The sequence below is a fragment of the Eleutherodactylus coqui genome, chromosome 4 (genome assembly GCF_035609145.1).
Source record: "Eleutherodactylus coqui strain aEleCoq1 chromosome 4, aEleCoq1.hap1, whole genome shotgun sequence".
Taxonomy (NCBI): domain Eukaryota; kingdom Metazoa; phylum Chordata; class Amphibia; order Anura; family Eleutherodactylidae; genus Eleutherodactylus; species Eleutherodactylus coqui.
In genome coordinates this window covers 54,955,887-54,969,326 of record NC_089840.1, presented here as the reverse complement: position 1 = coordinate 54,969,326, position 13,440 = coordinate 54,955,887, and the positions used below count along the sequence as shown (strand labels likewise).

The 13,440-nt window shown below is 42.8% G+C and overlaps 1 protein-coding gene across 1 annotated transcript in view; it reads left to right on the top strand.

Annotated features, from left to right (window-relative positions):
- GRPR (gastrin releasing peptide receptor) overlaps positions 1-13,440 on the top strand; it is a 126,729-nt gene that overhangs the window by 91,842 nt on the left and 21,447 nt on the right. The window contains exon 2 of the mRNA XM_066598583.1: positions 9,509-9,860. Coding sequence (XP_066454680.1) covers positions 9,509-9,860 — 352 coding nt within the window. The remainder of the gene's footprint in view (positions 1-9,508; positions 9,861-13,440) is intronic.

Here is a 13,440-nt window from a genome sequence, read left to right as displayed (position 1 = left end):
CCCTTCCCGAAAATTCATCGTGCGATCGCCGGCAGCCCATTGCTTTCAATGGAGCTGGCTGTATTGCCGGCTCCATTGAATTCAATGGGCAAACATCATTCTTCTCTGCCACAGCTGTTACAGCTGTGGCAGAGGAGAATGATTTGTCTACTATATGTTCTCAATGGGGTCGGCGCTGCGATTTCTGTTCTATAATTTATCGGACGAGCGTATAAAAAGCGCTCATGTGTTCGATACCATTGCAAAGCAATGGTTTTATAAAATCGCACATCGCATGCGCAGATCGCACGGAAAATCGCCCGTGTGACCGAGGCCTCAGGCTTCAAATAATTAATGAATACCCATCTGATACACAGAGCCAGGCAGCACTGTACTGATGACTTCTAATTCAGCTGTGGTGGCTGACGTGGCTAGTCGGCACTGGGTCACCCACTCTCTAACGCTACAGAATGTAAGTTTATGTCCTGACTGCAGGGTACTTAACACAGCTGGATGTAAACCTACGTCCTGTGGATGGATCAGAAGTTGAGCCCGCAGCGGGAGTCTGCTGTTACCGATAGCCCGCTGCAACAGCAGTGATAGATAAGAACAACGATCCCCACTGTTAGCTCCCTACATGCCACGATCTATGTAAATCGCAGCATGCAAATGGTTCACAGAGAGAGCGCGATCCCTCAGTGACGTCATCGGCCCTCCGCTGAGGGCCAATGGGTTGCCATGGCAAAAGGACGCCGGATATTGGTGCCCCAGCCTTCTATTTCCTATGATCGATATTGTAAGAGATAAGTCATAAGTGTAAAAAAAAAAAAAGTTAAAAATACCCTTTTTTGCACATTTTCCCTTATTTGTTTGAGTCTTTTTTTTAAATCCCACATATTTGATATCATCGTACTTGTAAAAGAAAAATTGAACTGACTTTTTATCCCGCATGGCAAAAACCCCGAACAAAGGAGGTAAAATGTTTATTGGGTTTATTTGCCTTTCAGAAAACGCAATAAGAGTATTCAAAAAAGCCGTATGTACCCCAAAATGATACCAATAAATATGACAGCTCGCCACGCAAAAAAACAAACCCTCACTGAGCTCCGAGCACAGAATATTAAAAATGTGATGGGAATTTAAATGCCTGAATGGAAAAAATAATTTCCAAAAAAGGGTTTTGATTGTGCAAAAAGTGGAAAAACCTAAAAATATTATAATTATTTTGGTATTGTTATAATCGTACCGACCCGCAGAAATATGGTATAATCTTATTTATGCTGCATGATTAACGCTGTAAAGAAAAAAAACAATGGCAGAATTGATGCGTTTTATTTCCTTGCTCTCAAAAAAAAAATGAAAAAAAGTTTTACAATACGCTATCTGTACTCACTCACAGTACTGCTTTGTGACCCGCGGGCTGGGGGTTGGACAACCCTCCCTCATAGGATATACATTAGGGTGAATATACCATTTTCTCTGTCATTGACAGGGAGAGCTGAAAAAAGGGTCAGAAAACTAACCTGCTATAGGCCTGGGCACCAGAGAAATTAGCCACATAGGAGTTAACCCCCTGAGGACATGGGATTTTTTTTTTTTGTTCTCTCCTCCCTGCTTTTAAGAGATCACAGCTTTTTTATTATTTTGGTCAACAAAGCTATATGAGGGCATGTTCTTTGCAGGTCGAGTAGTCGAGTAGTAGAGCGGCGCGGCTCGTCGGAACTGCTGCCGCTGGGTGTTGGCTGTAAGAAACAGCCGGCGCCTGACATTCAGGGGGCCAGTACAGTGTCTCGCAATAAGATCGGCTTGACAGGCGCTCTGCATCGGCAGCCCTGGGGCCTTTCAGAAGGCCCCAGACTGCCTAGCAACCACACAGTGTCCCGCCATCTGACCGGACAGGCTTCTATCAGGCTTGATAGAAGCCTGTCCGGTCCCTGCACAGTATGATGTAATGCATAGCATTACATCATACTGTGGAGGACCGATTGTTCGCATCTTGCGAAGTTCGTAAATCGAACGTTCGCAAGTCGGGGACTATCTGCATTATTTAATGCATAATATATGGTATTAAAAAACTTTAAAATACCGCATATACTCGAGTATTAGCCGACCCGAGTATAAGCCGAGTCAATAAGTTTTATGACAAAAAAACTGGTAAAACTTACTGACTCGAGTATAAGCATAGCTACACTCGATTATATACTAGGTAAAGAAAAAACTCAATACACACCTCCCAGCCGGCGTCTATGTCTCCGGCTCAATGGTCTCCTCGGCGGTGCGGCAAGCTGCTTGAGACTTCTCCTCGCTGTCATCTCTCTACTTGGCTTTGAATTCCCCTGCCGTCAGCGCTGTATAAGTAAGCGCTGTGATTGGATTGAGCCACAGACATTCAGTGATGTCATCCACTAATTGATCGAGCACCGGCTGTGATTGGCTGGCATTCGATCCAGTCACAGCGCTTACCTACACAACACTGATGCCAGGGGAATTCAAAGCCGAGCAGGGAGATGACAGCGTGGAGAATTCTCAAGCAGCTTGCTACACAGCGGGGGAGACCATCACGCCGGGGACACAGATGCAGGCTGTGAGGTGAGTATTGCTGTTTTTTTTTTTTTACCTCACTCGAGAATAAGCCGAGGGGGCCTTTTTTAGCATTAAAAAAATGTGCTGAAAAACTCAGCTTATACTCGAGTATATACAGTACTTCCAAGTTGGATGAAATGGAAATAAAAGCAATTGCACCATTTAGGGGGGTTGTTTTTACACTGTACATGGGGCAGCAAAAATGACATGTTAACTTTCTTCAGTGGGTCCGTATAAGTATAGTGATACCAAGTTTATATGGATATTTTTGGTGTACTAATTTTAAAAAACAAAATATCTAAAATATATATATATATATTCTGTTGCCATCTCCTGACCATTGTAACTTTTTATGAGAATTCATGCAGAAAACTGAACAACGGATCGGCCTGTGTAAACAGGCAGTGGTTCACTTATGAACCATTGCCTGTTTACTGTGAATAGTGGTGGCTGGGCCGGTAGGAGCACAGGTGCGATCATTGCTGGGACAACTTATTGGGCATCTTCCCCCGATATAAAAGGGCAATAAAACAGGAGATGTCTAGAGGACAAACAGATAAGCTTAGAATCAACAGACTGCTTACCGTTACTGTACATAAACATTATTGTGCAATTCATTGTGGGCTGAAGGAAACTTCAATATTTTGTACTTCCATTTTAGACCTGATCAGGAAGACCTCATTTACACTTTTGCATCAGTATTTGTGAGCCAAAACCATAAGTGGGTTCAGAGACAGGAGAGGTAGACATCTTTCCATTATACTTCCTCTGTACGTTCCAGTCCTGGTTTGGGCTTCCAAATACTGATACAGAATGCTGACCTAGATAAGCCTGTGTAAAAGTGACTTGAAAAGCCTGTCACATGCAGCCATAAATCAAGTGTTTGTTAAGTTTAGATCTCCTTACAAAGCTGAACCCATCAGAGGACAAGGCTAAGTGCTGCCAATGTGTGTATATAAACACAAGCTAAGATGTCATCATTTGTTCCACTTGTTATTGTATTAACAGATAGATATTTACTTAAGAGACACCTAAACTAAAACTAACCTTTTCCTTTTAACCTGACCTAATGTTATAAAATCCTCTGGCCGGAGTTCTCCTCTTCAGAAAGATTACAGAACTCATCTATTGAAATAGAGAATATGGTGTTTGGGCGGGTTTTTTGTTATTTGTATGTCTTATTTATTTGTATAGCAGTTTAATAATGACTCAGTGAGTAATTATAGGGATCTTTATTTTAATTCATACTTAATAAAAGCATATTTTAATTCAATCCTATACTTACACTCTGCTCCTGGAATGATATAACAGGACAGTCACTCCTAGGGAGAGAGACAACAGTGCTGAATTTTCCCAAATTGTAGATAATTAGTCTAACCATGAATTAATATACAGCCAGGTCTTTACCAATGGTTTTGTAATCTTTTCCCTTTCCATTTCTAAAACAAATCTTTTGAGATCTTCTGAAACCTATTGGCATTGTGGCATAGTTCATACTATCCAGTCCTACTTGAGAAGAACAGACTTGTCAGTAACCAGGCTTTGTGTACCTTTATTTATTGGTCAAAGCACCTGTGAAACCTGCACTGCCAATCTCATCTCCTGAACTGAAACATGTTTTACCAATTAGCTTTTAAAGAAGTCATTAACAACTTTTTATCTTTTGCCAATTAGCTTTTGAAGAAGTCATTCACTAACTTTTTCTAACTGCACTACGGATGTTTCCTCAGTGGGCCCAATAGAAGATATCAATAGTTTAACTGTTTGTGTGCTACTACTTGAGTTTTATCTATGGTGTTTTGTCAATAATGGTGACTTAAACAATAGTCAGACCACATTTTTGTAGTAATCAATGCAGAAATACAAGTACATTTTTCTTAAAACTATATATATATATATATATATATATATATATATACCGTATATACTCGAGTATTAGCCGACCTGAGCATAAGCCGGCTCAATAAGTTTTACCACAAAAAATTGGTTAAACTTATTGATTCGAGTATAAGCCGAGCTATACTCCAGTATATAGTAGGTAAAAAAAAAAGCAATACTCACCTATCAGTCGGTGTCTGTGTCCCCGACACGATGCTGTTTCTGACGATGCGGCCAGCTGCTGTAGTCTTCTCCCCACTGTCTTCTCCCTGGCTTGCTTTTGAAATCCCCGCCGTCAGCGCTGTGATTGGATCAAGCGCTGGCCAATCACAGCCAGCGCTCGACAAACCAATCACAGCCATTCAGAATGACATCACTGAATTGCTGTGATTGGTTTATCGAGCGCCGGCTGTGATTGGCCGGCCCTCGGTCCAATCACAGCACTGACGGCAGGGATTTCAAAAGCAAGCCAGGAAGAAGACAGAAGGGAGAAGACTGCAGCAGCTGGTGGCACCACTGAGGACAGCATCGCGCCGGGGACAGACGCTGGCTGATAGGTGAGTATTGAGGGTTTTTTTTTTAATACTCGAGTATAAGCCGAGGGGGGCTTTTTCAGCACATTTTTTGTGTGTGTATGTATATGTATGTGTATGTGTGTATATATGTGTGTGTGTGTATATATATATATATATGTATATGTGTGTATGTGTGTGTGTGTGTATGTATGTATGTGTATATGTGAATATATATATATATATATATATATATATATATATATATATATATATATATTTATATATATATATTTATATTTAATTTCAGACAGCTGATCCTCTCTGTGTCAGGGAAACTTCTGCTTGCTCAGGGCTTATATCTTGCTCCTGGAGGAATAGGGATTCATGTGAATCTTATATTATTTTGTATAACAGACCTAAAATCCTATCTAAGAAGGAAATGAAATAGAGCAGACGAGCTTTTTATAGAACAACTGTATTCCTTCCCTTCCTATACATAGAACAGATGTTTTTTCACTTAGTGTGCTAAACAAGTTGCAATATACTATTACAATTAGAATGTCTGATTTTTATGTCTTGTGATCGATGGTCTTCGAGGAGACGTTTAACATATGTTCCTTAGAAATGCTATCTTTTCTCCTTAGGGAGAGCAGTGAGTGGGGAGACTTAAAAGGCCATTCATGCGCCTCTGGGTAATATGCAAATAAGGAAGATGGTATTGTTCTATCTCCCTTATTTACATATGTTCTTAAAATCCTAATCTATTTGAGCTGCTACATCAGATGGTAAAAGTAGCTAAAAGAAATATATAACCAATGATAAAATACAATGCAAACACCAGGGGTGTGACAAGTAGACACAGGACCCCATAACCGATGATTGAATTGGACCCTAGACCACTGTAGCATGCCATAGGCTCAGGAGCTTAAGCATACTCACTCATACTGTACATTTACACAATGGCCTAGACACATATATATCACCACATAGGTAATCACACACAAACACAATATACAGGCCATAATTCCTACAGTGGGTTGGAGAAAGGGTTGGTTAAAAGGGTTTTCAGGGCTAAGCGATTGATAATCTATCATCAGAACAGGTCATAAATAGTTGATCAGCGACGATCCGCAGCTCGGGATGCCCGCTAATCAGCTGTCTGAAGAGGCCACAGGGCTTGTGTGAGTGCCCTGGACTATTCTCAGGTATGCAACATCACGGTCATTGGTCACATGGCCTGAGAGCAACTAAGTCCCATTGAAGTGAATTGGATTGAGCTGCTGTACTAGGCACCGCAACTATACCATGTACAGCGCTGTGCGTGGTAAGAACTGAAGTGGCAATGGCGTTCCCCTAAGTGCTGCTGTAATTTCAATCAATTGATCATCAGCACTTTAAAGCAAATGACCCCTGCTGATCTACTGTTGATGACTTATCCTGAGGATAGGTCATCAATAATTAAAGGGGTATTCTGGGCATTTATTATTGATGACAATCCTCAGGATAGTTGACCGGTGGGGATGTCCAACACTTCGGGATCCCCGCTGAATAGCTGATCTTCCAGGCCACTGCAGTGCAGCAGGGACAGACATCCGAATCGGTAGTCGTGGTCAAAAAGTGTAATAGAAGGCTTCACTCTAGAGATGAGCGAGCATACTCGCTAAGGACAATTGCTCGATCTCCCCGCTCGGGAGCAAAGGTTCGGGTGCCGGCGTGGGTGACAGGTAAGTTGCGGCAGTGAGCAAGAGGGGAGAGGAGGGGGGAAGAGGAAGAGAGAGATCTCCCCTCTGTTCCTCCCCTCTCTCCCCCGCTGCTCCCCGCCCGCCGCCGGCAGCCGAATCTTTGCTCCCGAGCGAGCAGGTACTCACTAAGGGCAATGCTCGATCGAGCAATTGCCCTTAGCGAGTATGCGCGCTCATCTCTACTTCACTCCCATTGAAATCAATTTGGAAAACAATGAGGAGTGATAACTCCCATTGATTTCATCAGGCTAATGTAAATGGACCAATATGGAAATAACAGAAAAGTCAATAAGGACACCCATCACTGGTACTAAGGAATAGAAATCCAAAAACAGCAATTTATCAATTCTTCTGGAGATTGTAGAAATGTCATCCACATGGAAAAGACTTGGAGATGGAATATAATGCAACTATGGGAACAAGCAGTGCAGAAAATACCCTCATATTTGTAGGATAGGATACAATTTACGTGCGTTGTACAATAGCGCTGAACTGAGACGTGTGGAGATAGTAAAACAGTTATGTACCATATTAAAGATGAGCCAGGCAAACAATTGGAAATACAGAATTTTCGTATTCATTCACCCTATTAATGCTGCAGTCTAGCAGTTAAAGCCACATGTGCTGCATTAGTTCTCATAGAGAGGGGACAATTGTATTTCGGCTCTTTGGATTTTCATGTAACAAGATGAGATAAAAGGAAAAGAGTAGATGAAATGAAGCTAAAATGTGTATTCTAATAGCATCTTCTACAGCAATCATTTACAATAGAACTGGTATTGGGTTTGCATTTTCTCACTAATGGCAAAATAAATCATAGTCTATAATGTAATAAGCGGTAGGACAGCAGGACGAACGGGCTTAATGCAGCAGTTGGAAACACTTTAAAAAAAGTTACAGTACAGTGAGTCCATTTTACTACAAGGGGATCGCTGGTTAAGTTTTGGATTATGACTTTTAATGGAAGAGGATAAACATAGGGGTCCTTTTATGCAAACAAAGGGGAAGAATCTGAATGATTATTGTTCAATCTGAATATATGCCAACTAAACGACGAACCGTAAATGAGTTTGTCATTCAGTTTTTGCATACATGAAAACTGAACAACTGGTGTAAACAGGCAGTCATTCATCTATGAGAAACTGCCTGTTTACTGTGAATGGAGGGGGGCGGGTCGAAACGATCCCCAACCTGCGCTCTCTCCAGTGATTGAGTGATGATCGTTCCTGTGTAGAAACACAGGAACGATCATCACTGGGACAACCTGTCGGTATCTGCGCCCTACAGGTCGTCCCGTGTGAAAGCATCCTTAGGCTGGCTGACCATGGGTGATTTGTCATAGCATGATCCGCGGCGATAAATTGTACGTGGAGCATGCATGACATGCTTTCCATAGGATATACCTATGCAGCCCACTCGCATCTAAAAATCAAGCCATGCCGCGATTCTCTGCAATGAACCTATCACTAAGATAGGTTCATCGCGGAAAATCACGTGGAAAATCGCAGTGATATTAGTGCTCCCCCGATCTCATCCATGGACACTCAGCCATCAGAGGACTTGTTCTCTAAATGGCTTGTAAGTTGTGGGCTTTGTACATCAGGAGCGGACTGGCTATATAAATCCCGCAAGGTCGGTTGAATCCAGCATATACTCATCTTCTGTAGTCTGTGGTGCTCCGTCCCCCAGGTAGCACAATCACATCATGTGACTGCTGCGCCAATCCCCAGCTTCAGTGTTGGTGAGGTATGTTTTCTGTGCTTTCTACAAAATTTGATGTGGTGAGCTATGCATAAATAACCCCCCCCCCCCTATCACCAATGTGACGGCAGCTGGCGATGGCCCACTTGTGTTCACCTCATTTGCTGATGGCCCATCTACAACATGAGGCCACTTTGTAAATGTTTTCTTAATGGTCACTTTGACTTCCCAATCTGTCTCCATTGTACTGGGCATGCAGAATGGAGCATGCACACATTTACAAAGCGATTCTTCTTTTTCCTACCAAAGAGCTATGTTATGGTGAATGCACACAGGCGGATTTGAATTGCAGAATCCGGAGCAAAACTAAAAAAGTGTCCGGACAAGGACACTAGCAGAACTAAAAATGAATCAATCAAGAGGATAAGGAGAGAGGAATTGTCAGTGGCCACCATCTGCAAAACCATTCCCTTTTTGGGGGTGTCAGGATAGTTGATAACCATCTGATAGGTGGGAACCCAAGCGCTGGGACCCCAGAGATCAAGAGAATGGAGGTCCCAGGTGATCCCGATTGAATGAAACAGTGGTCACACTTTCACTCTACCATTCCATTCATGTCTATGGGACTGCCGGAGAGAGTAGAGCACTTGCTATCTCTTGCAATCCCATAGAAATAAATGGAGAGGTAGTGCGCAAGGGCCACAACTTCATCCATTCGGGACACTACAGACCCCCATTCTCATAATCCGTGAAGGTTCGAGAGATTGAAACCCCAGAAACCAGATATTTATCACCTATCTTTTGGCTATGTGGTAAGTTAGTTTTTTGAAACAGCCTCTTTAAGCGGTCTGAATTAGCAAATTGACAGCAAAGTCACTTGGAAGCAGGTTTGTTAGAATTGCTCCTAAAATTACTATTGAGCTTGATCTGTTTACCGTTAGTAAAGAACATAATGAAGAGTCATCAACTTAATAGTCAGGTTTTATTGGCTGTAACCAATGTCTGACGAAGGAACTGCGAAATATCCATTAGATATAATTCCTTGATGTGCTTCTGTATATCTGAGATCTTAAGCACTGTCATCTCTCATAAGTTGTCTTCTCCTTCCAGGTACACAGCGATTGTAAAACCCATGGACATCCAAGCCAACAATGCATTGACGAAAATTTGTATCAAAGCTGCACTCATCTGGATGTTATCTATGACCCTGGCAATCCCAGAAGCCGTTTTCTCGGACTTGCACCCATTCTACGACAAAGATAGCAACAAAACGTTTGTCAGCTGTGCCCCCTACCCACACTCCGACGGACTTCACCCAAGAATACATTCAATGACTTCCTTCTTGATCTTCTATATTATCCCTTTGTCTATCATTTCGGTGTATTACTACTTTATCGCCAAGAATCTGATTCGAAGTGCATACAACATGCCGGTGGAAGGAAACGTACATGTTAGGAGACAGGTACGATTTTATGGTTTCTCAAAATTGTTGCAAACAAGAAATAACTGTGTTCATTGACTTGTATCAAGAGTGCCGTAAAGGCTGTAACCTCTGCTCCATGCCATGGAGAGGCAGAGAATCGCCTACCAGAGAGAAAGTTGACCTGTAAGGGGAGCAGCTGTTTGGAGGCATTTTCGTAGACCTTTTGATCGTTGAGTCTTCGGATGTTGAGTCATCCATCAGTCACAAAAACAGACAGACAGAAATATTTCGATGACCGCCATGTACATCTGGTAGTGGTTGACTTTTTTTTTAGCTCTCCTTCAAGAGGTGGGGATAGCAATATATGGGAACGGCATTGCTCAATTCCTCGAGGGGATCTGACAAAAGCCGATTACTGGTAACATAGTATGTTAGGCCGAAAGGAGACAATGTCCATCCAGTTCAGCCTGTTTCAACCCCCTTCCTTTGTTGATCCAGAGGAAGGCAAAAAAAAATCCCAATGAGGTAGAAGCCAATTTAGCCCATGTGGGAAAAAAATTCCTTCCCGACTCCATAATGGCAGTCAGAATAATCCCTGGATCAACGTTTTGAAGGTTCCATAAAGAGGCCTTCTTTTTAGTTCAGAAATTGGTGGAGGACCAAGTAATCGGACCTCCAATGATTGAAATGTCTGACACGTTACTGCAATATGTTAGTATTTTTCTGAAATATTAAAGCGACCCAACAGGCTTGGAAAAACAAAGATGGCCGCACCAGTTTCTTTGACTACCTGATACACTCTGTGTATTAGTATGCAACATTAGTATAAGGCAAGGTTCACATGGCCATATTTGCGCTCAATTCACAGTAAATAGAACCCATTGATTTGAATAGGTTAACTCGCAAGTGTACATTTGACGTGTGCAATTTCGCCACGCAAGAAAATGCGCAGCATGCTCTATTTTTCAGCACATTTGTGCAGGGAAATAGAATATATGAAACTAATTAGGCTAATTAGCCATTTCAATATACGGGACTGTATATTGTGCATGATTTACATGTGCAAAAAGTACAGTAAAAAACAGAGTTGTGCGCGCAAATACACAACGCTCAGTGTGCACCAATGCAGCATAAATGCACATGCAAATACGCATACGCTCGTATGAATCCGGCCGTAGGGTTACATCACGCAGGCGGTTTTGTGCGCACAAAATTTGCAAGTGCAATACGCAGAGAATAGAACACATTGATTTCAATGGGTTCATTGACATTTCCTCTTCGTGTGCGTACATTTCTCTCGTGCGCAAAAAAATAGGATCTGCTCCATTTTTTGCACATTTATGTCACAAAGCAGTCTAGGCGAGGTGTGCAAATGCACAATACGCTACGTAATTCTGCTGCAAAAAGAACACATATGAACCTCATTAGGCTAAGTAGCCTTTTAAATCAGGGCGGGGGTGTTGCTGCGCATATGAACAAGCCCTGCATGCGCAAAAAAGTACAGTACAATGTGCAGACAATCAACCTCATTCATGTGCAAATACGTTGCGCTGAGGGGAGCAATTTTGCGCATACGCTCATGTGAGGCCGCCCAAACGCTCAAAAAAGACATTAGCAAGTCCCATTAACATTTGATTGAGAATACCATGTGATTTACACCATTTCTTTGCACGGGTGCGGACAGCATATTTTGGTAATTGCCGCTGTCTTGTCAGCCCGCTCACTCATAATCCTTTTTTTAGCACTAAAGCATTCTGTCAGTTTCCTGTCATCGGCGCTCGTTTTCAAAGAGAAGTCATGATATCCATTTTTCTATTGAATGTCAGTTCCGTGCGAACGCTCAGCCCTTCGCTGCTGCTTATCTTGTTTAAGAAGAGCTCAAGAAAACTTAGCACAACGGATAACAATAAAGCGAACCGCGCCGCTGAATCACCAACTTATTTTTAATCAGGTCAAAAGCTAAATACAAGCTGACTCACCAGTCCTCATGCCCAACGTTCTCAGGGTATTAGACATGTACCTACTCATCCAGCACATATGCCTTGTTGTTAAGGTACCAGTGAAGAGCTAATTTCCAATTACATATACTATCAGTAAATAACCCCCTTCTATGTTGGAGAAGGTTTCATCGCCAACACAGAAGGGGGTTCTTTACTGTAAGAGCAGTGAGACTGTGGAACTCTCTGCCTGAGGACATGGTGAGGCAAAATTCATAGAGGAGTTTGAGAGGACTAGATGCCCTTCTAGAATGCTACGATATTACAGGATATAGACATTAGGTGATCAGCGGGGTTGTTGATCTGGGTCTTAGAGACAGGTAGGAACTTTCAAACGTTGATCCAGGGATTATTCTGACTGCCATTATGGAGTTGGGAAGGAATTTTTTCCCCCAAATGGGCGAAATTGGCTTCTGCCTCATTGGGTTTTTTTTGCCTTCCTCTGGATCAACAAGGGTGGGGTAGAAACAGGCTGAACTAGATGGACATTGGCTTCTTTCAGCCAAACATACTATGTTACTATGAAATGCCGGGAATAACAGAACCTTTTTCTGAGTTAAAGGGGTTCTCCCGCGCCGAAACGGGTTTTTTTTTTTTTCAATAGCCCCCCCGTTCGGCGTGAGACAAACCCGATGCAGGGGTAAAAAAACGTCCGGTACTTACCCGAATCCCGGCGCTGCTGCGACTTCGTACTTACCTTGCTAAGATGGCCGCTGGGATCTTCACCCTCGGTGGACCGCAGGTCTTCTGTGCGGTCCATTGCCAATTCCAGCCTCCTGATTGGCTGGAATTGGCACACGTGACGGGGCGGAGCTACGAGGAGCCGCTCTCCGGCACGAGCGGCCCCATTCAGAAGAAAGAAGACCGGACTGCGCAAGCGCGTCTAATCGGGCGATTAGACGCTGAAATTAGACGCCACCATGGAGACGAGGACGCTAGCAACGGAGCAGGTAAGTGAATAACTTCTGTATGGCTCATAATTAATGCACAATGTACATTACAAAGTGCATTAATATGGCCATACAGAAGTCTATAACCCCACTTGCTTTCGCGGGACAACCCCTTTAATGCTATTAAGGGGCATTTTAGCCTGAACGTAATAGAATAAACAGTGCCAGAACAGTGCGCCAAAAAAGAGCACTGTTGGGGTACATGCACATGGGCGTTAAAACAGGTGCACCCAAGATGCCTAGGCAGACCTTGGATTGGACAGCCTGACCATGTGCTCTCCGATATTCGGGACACCGAAAATCCGGCAAGAATAGGATGTGCTGTGATTTTTTTTTTTAGGGCGTGCCGTGATCATTTAACCATTGATTTAAATAGGATTTCAGTGGTTTTGTTTTCACTAGGTCTTTTCTTGCACGTAGTGGGGCAGAGTTTGAAAAGCTGGCAAAGCAGAAGGGATTCCCCTCGCTTAGGCGCAACTATGCTGGGCCCCACGCTCGTCTAAATAAGCCCTCCATCTAAGTTAAAAAAAAGCCCATGTGCATACACCCCTTCATATGAATGGGTCCTTTTTCCATCTGATTTTCAGACCACTTTTTTAGTCCGAAAATCGGACAGAAGTAAAGCCTGTGTGCATGTAACCTTAGGCCGGCTTCACACAGACGTATTTGCAC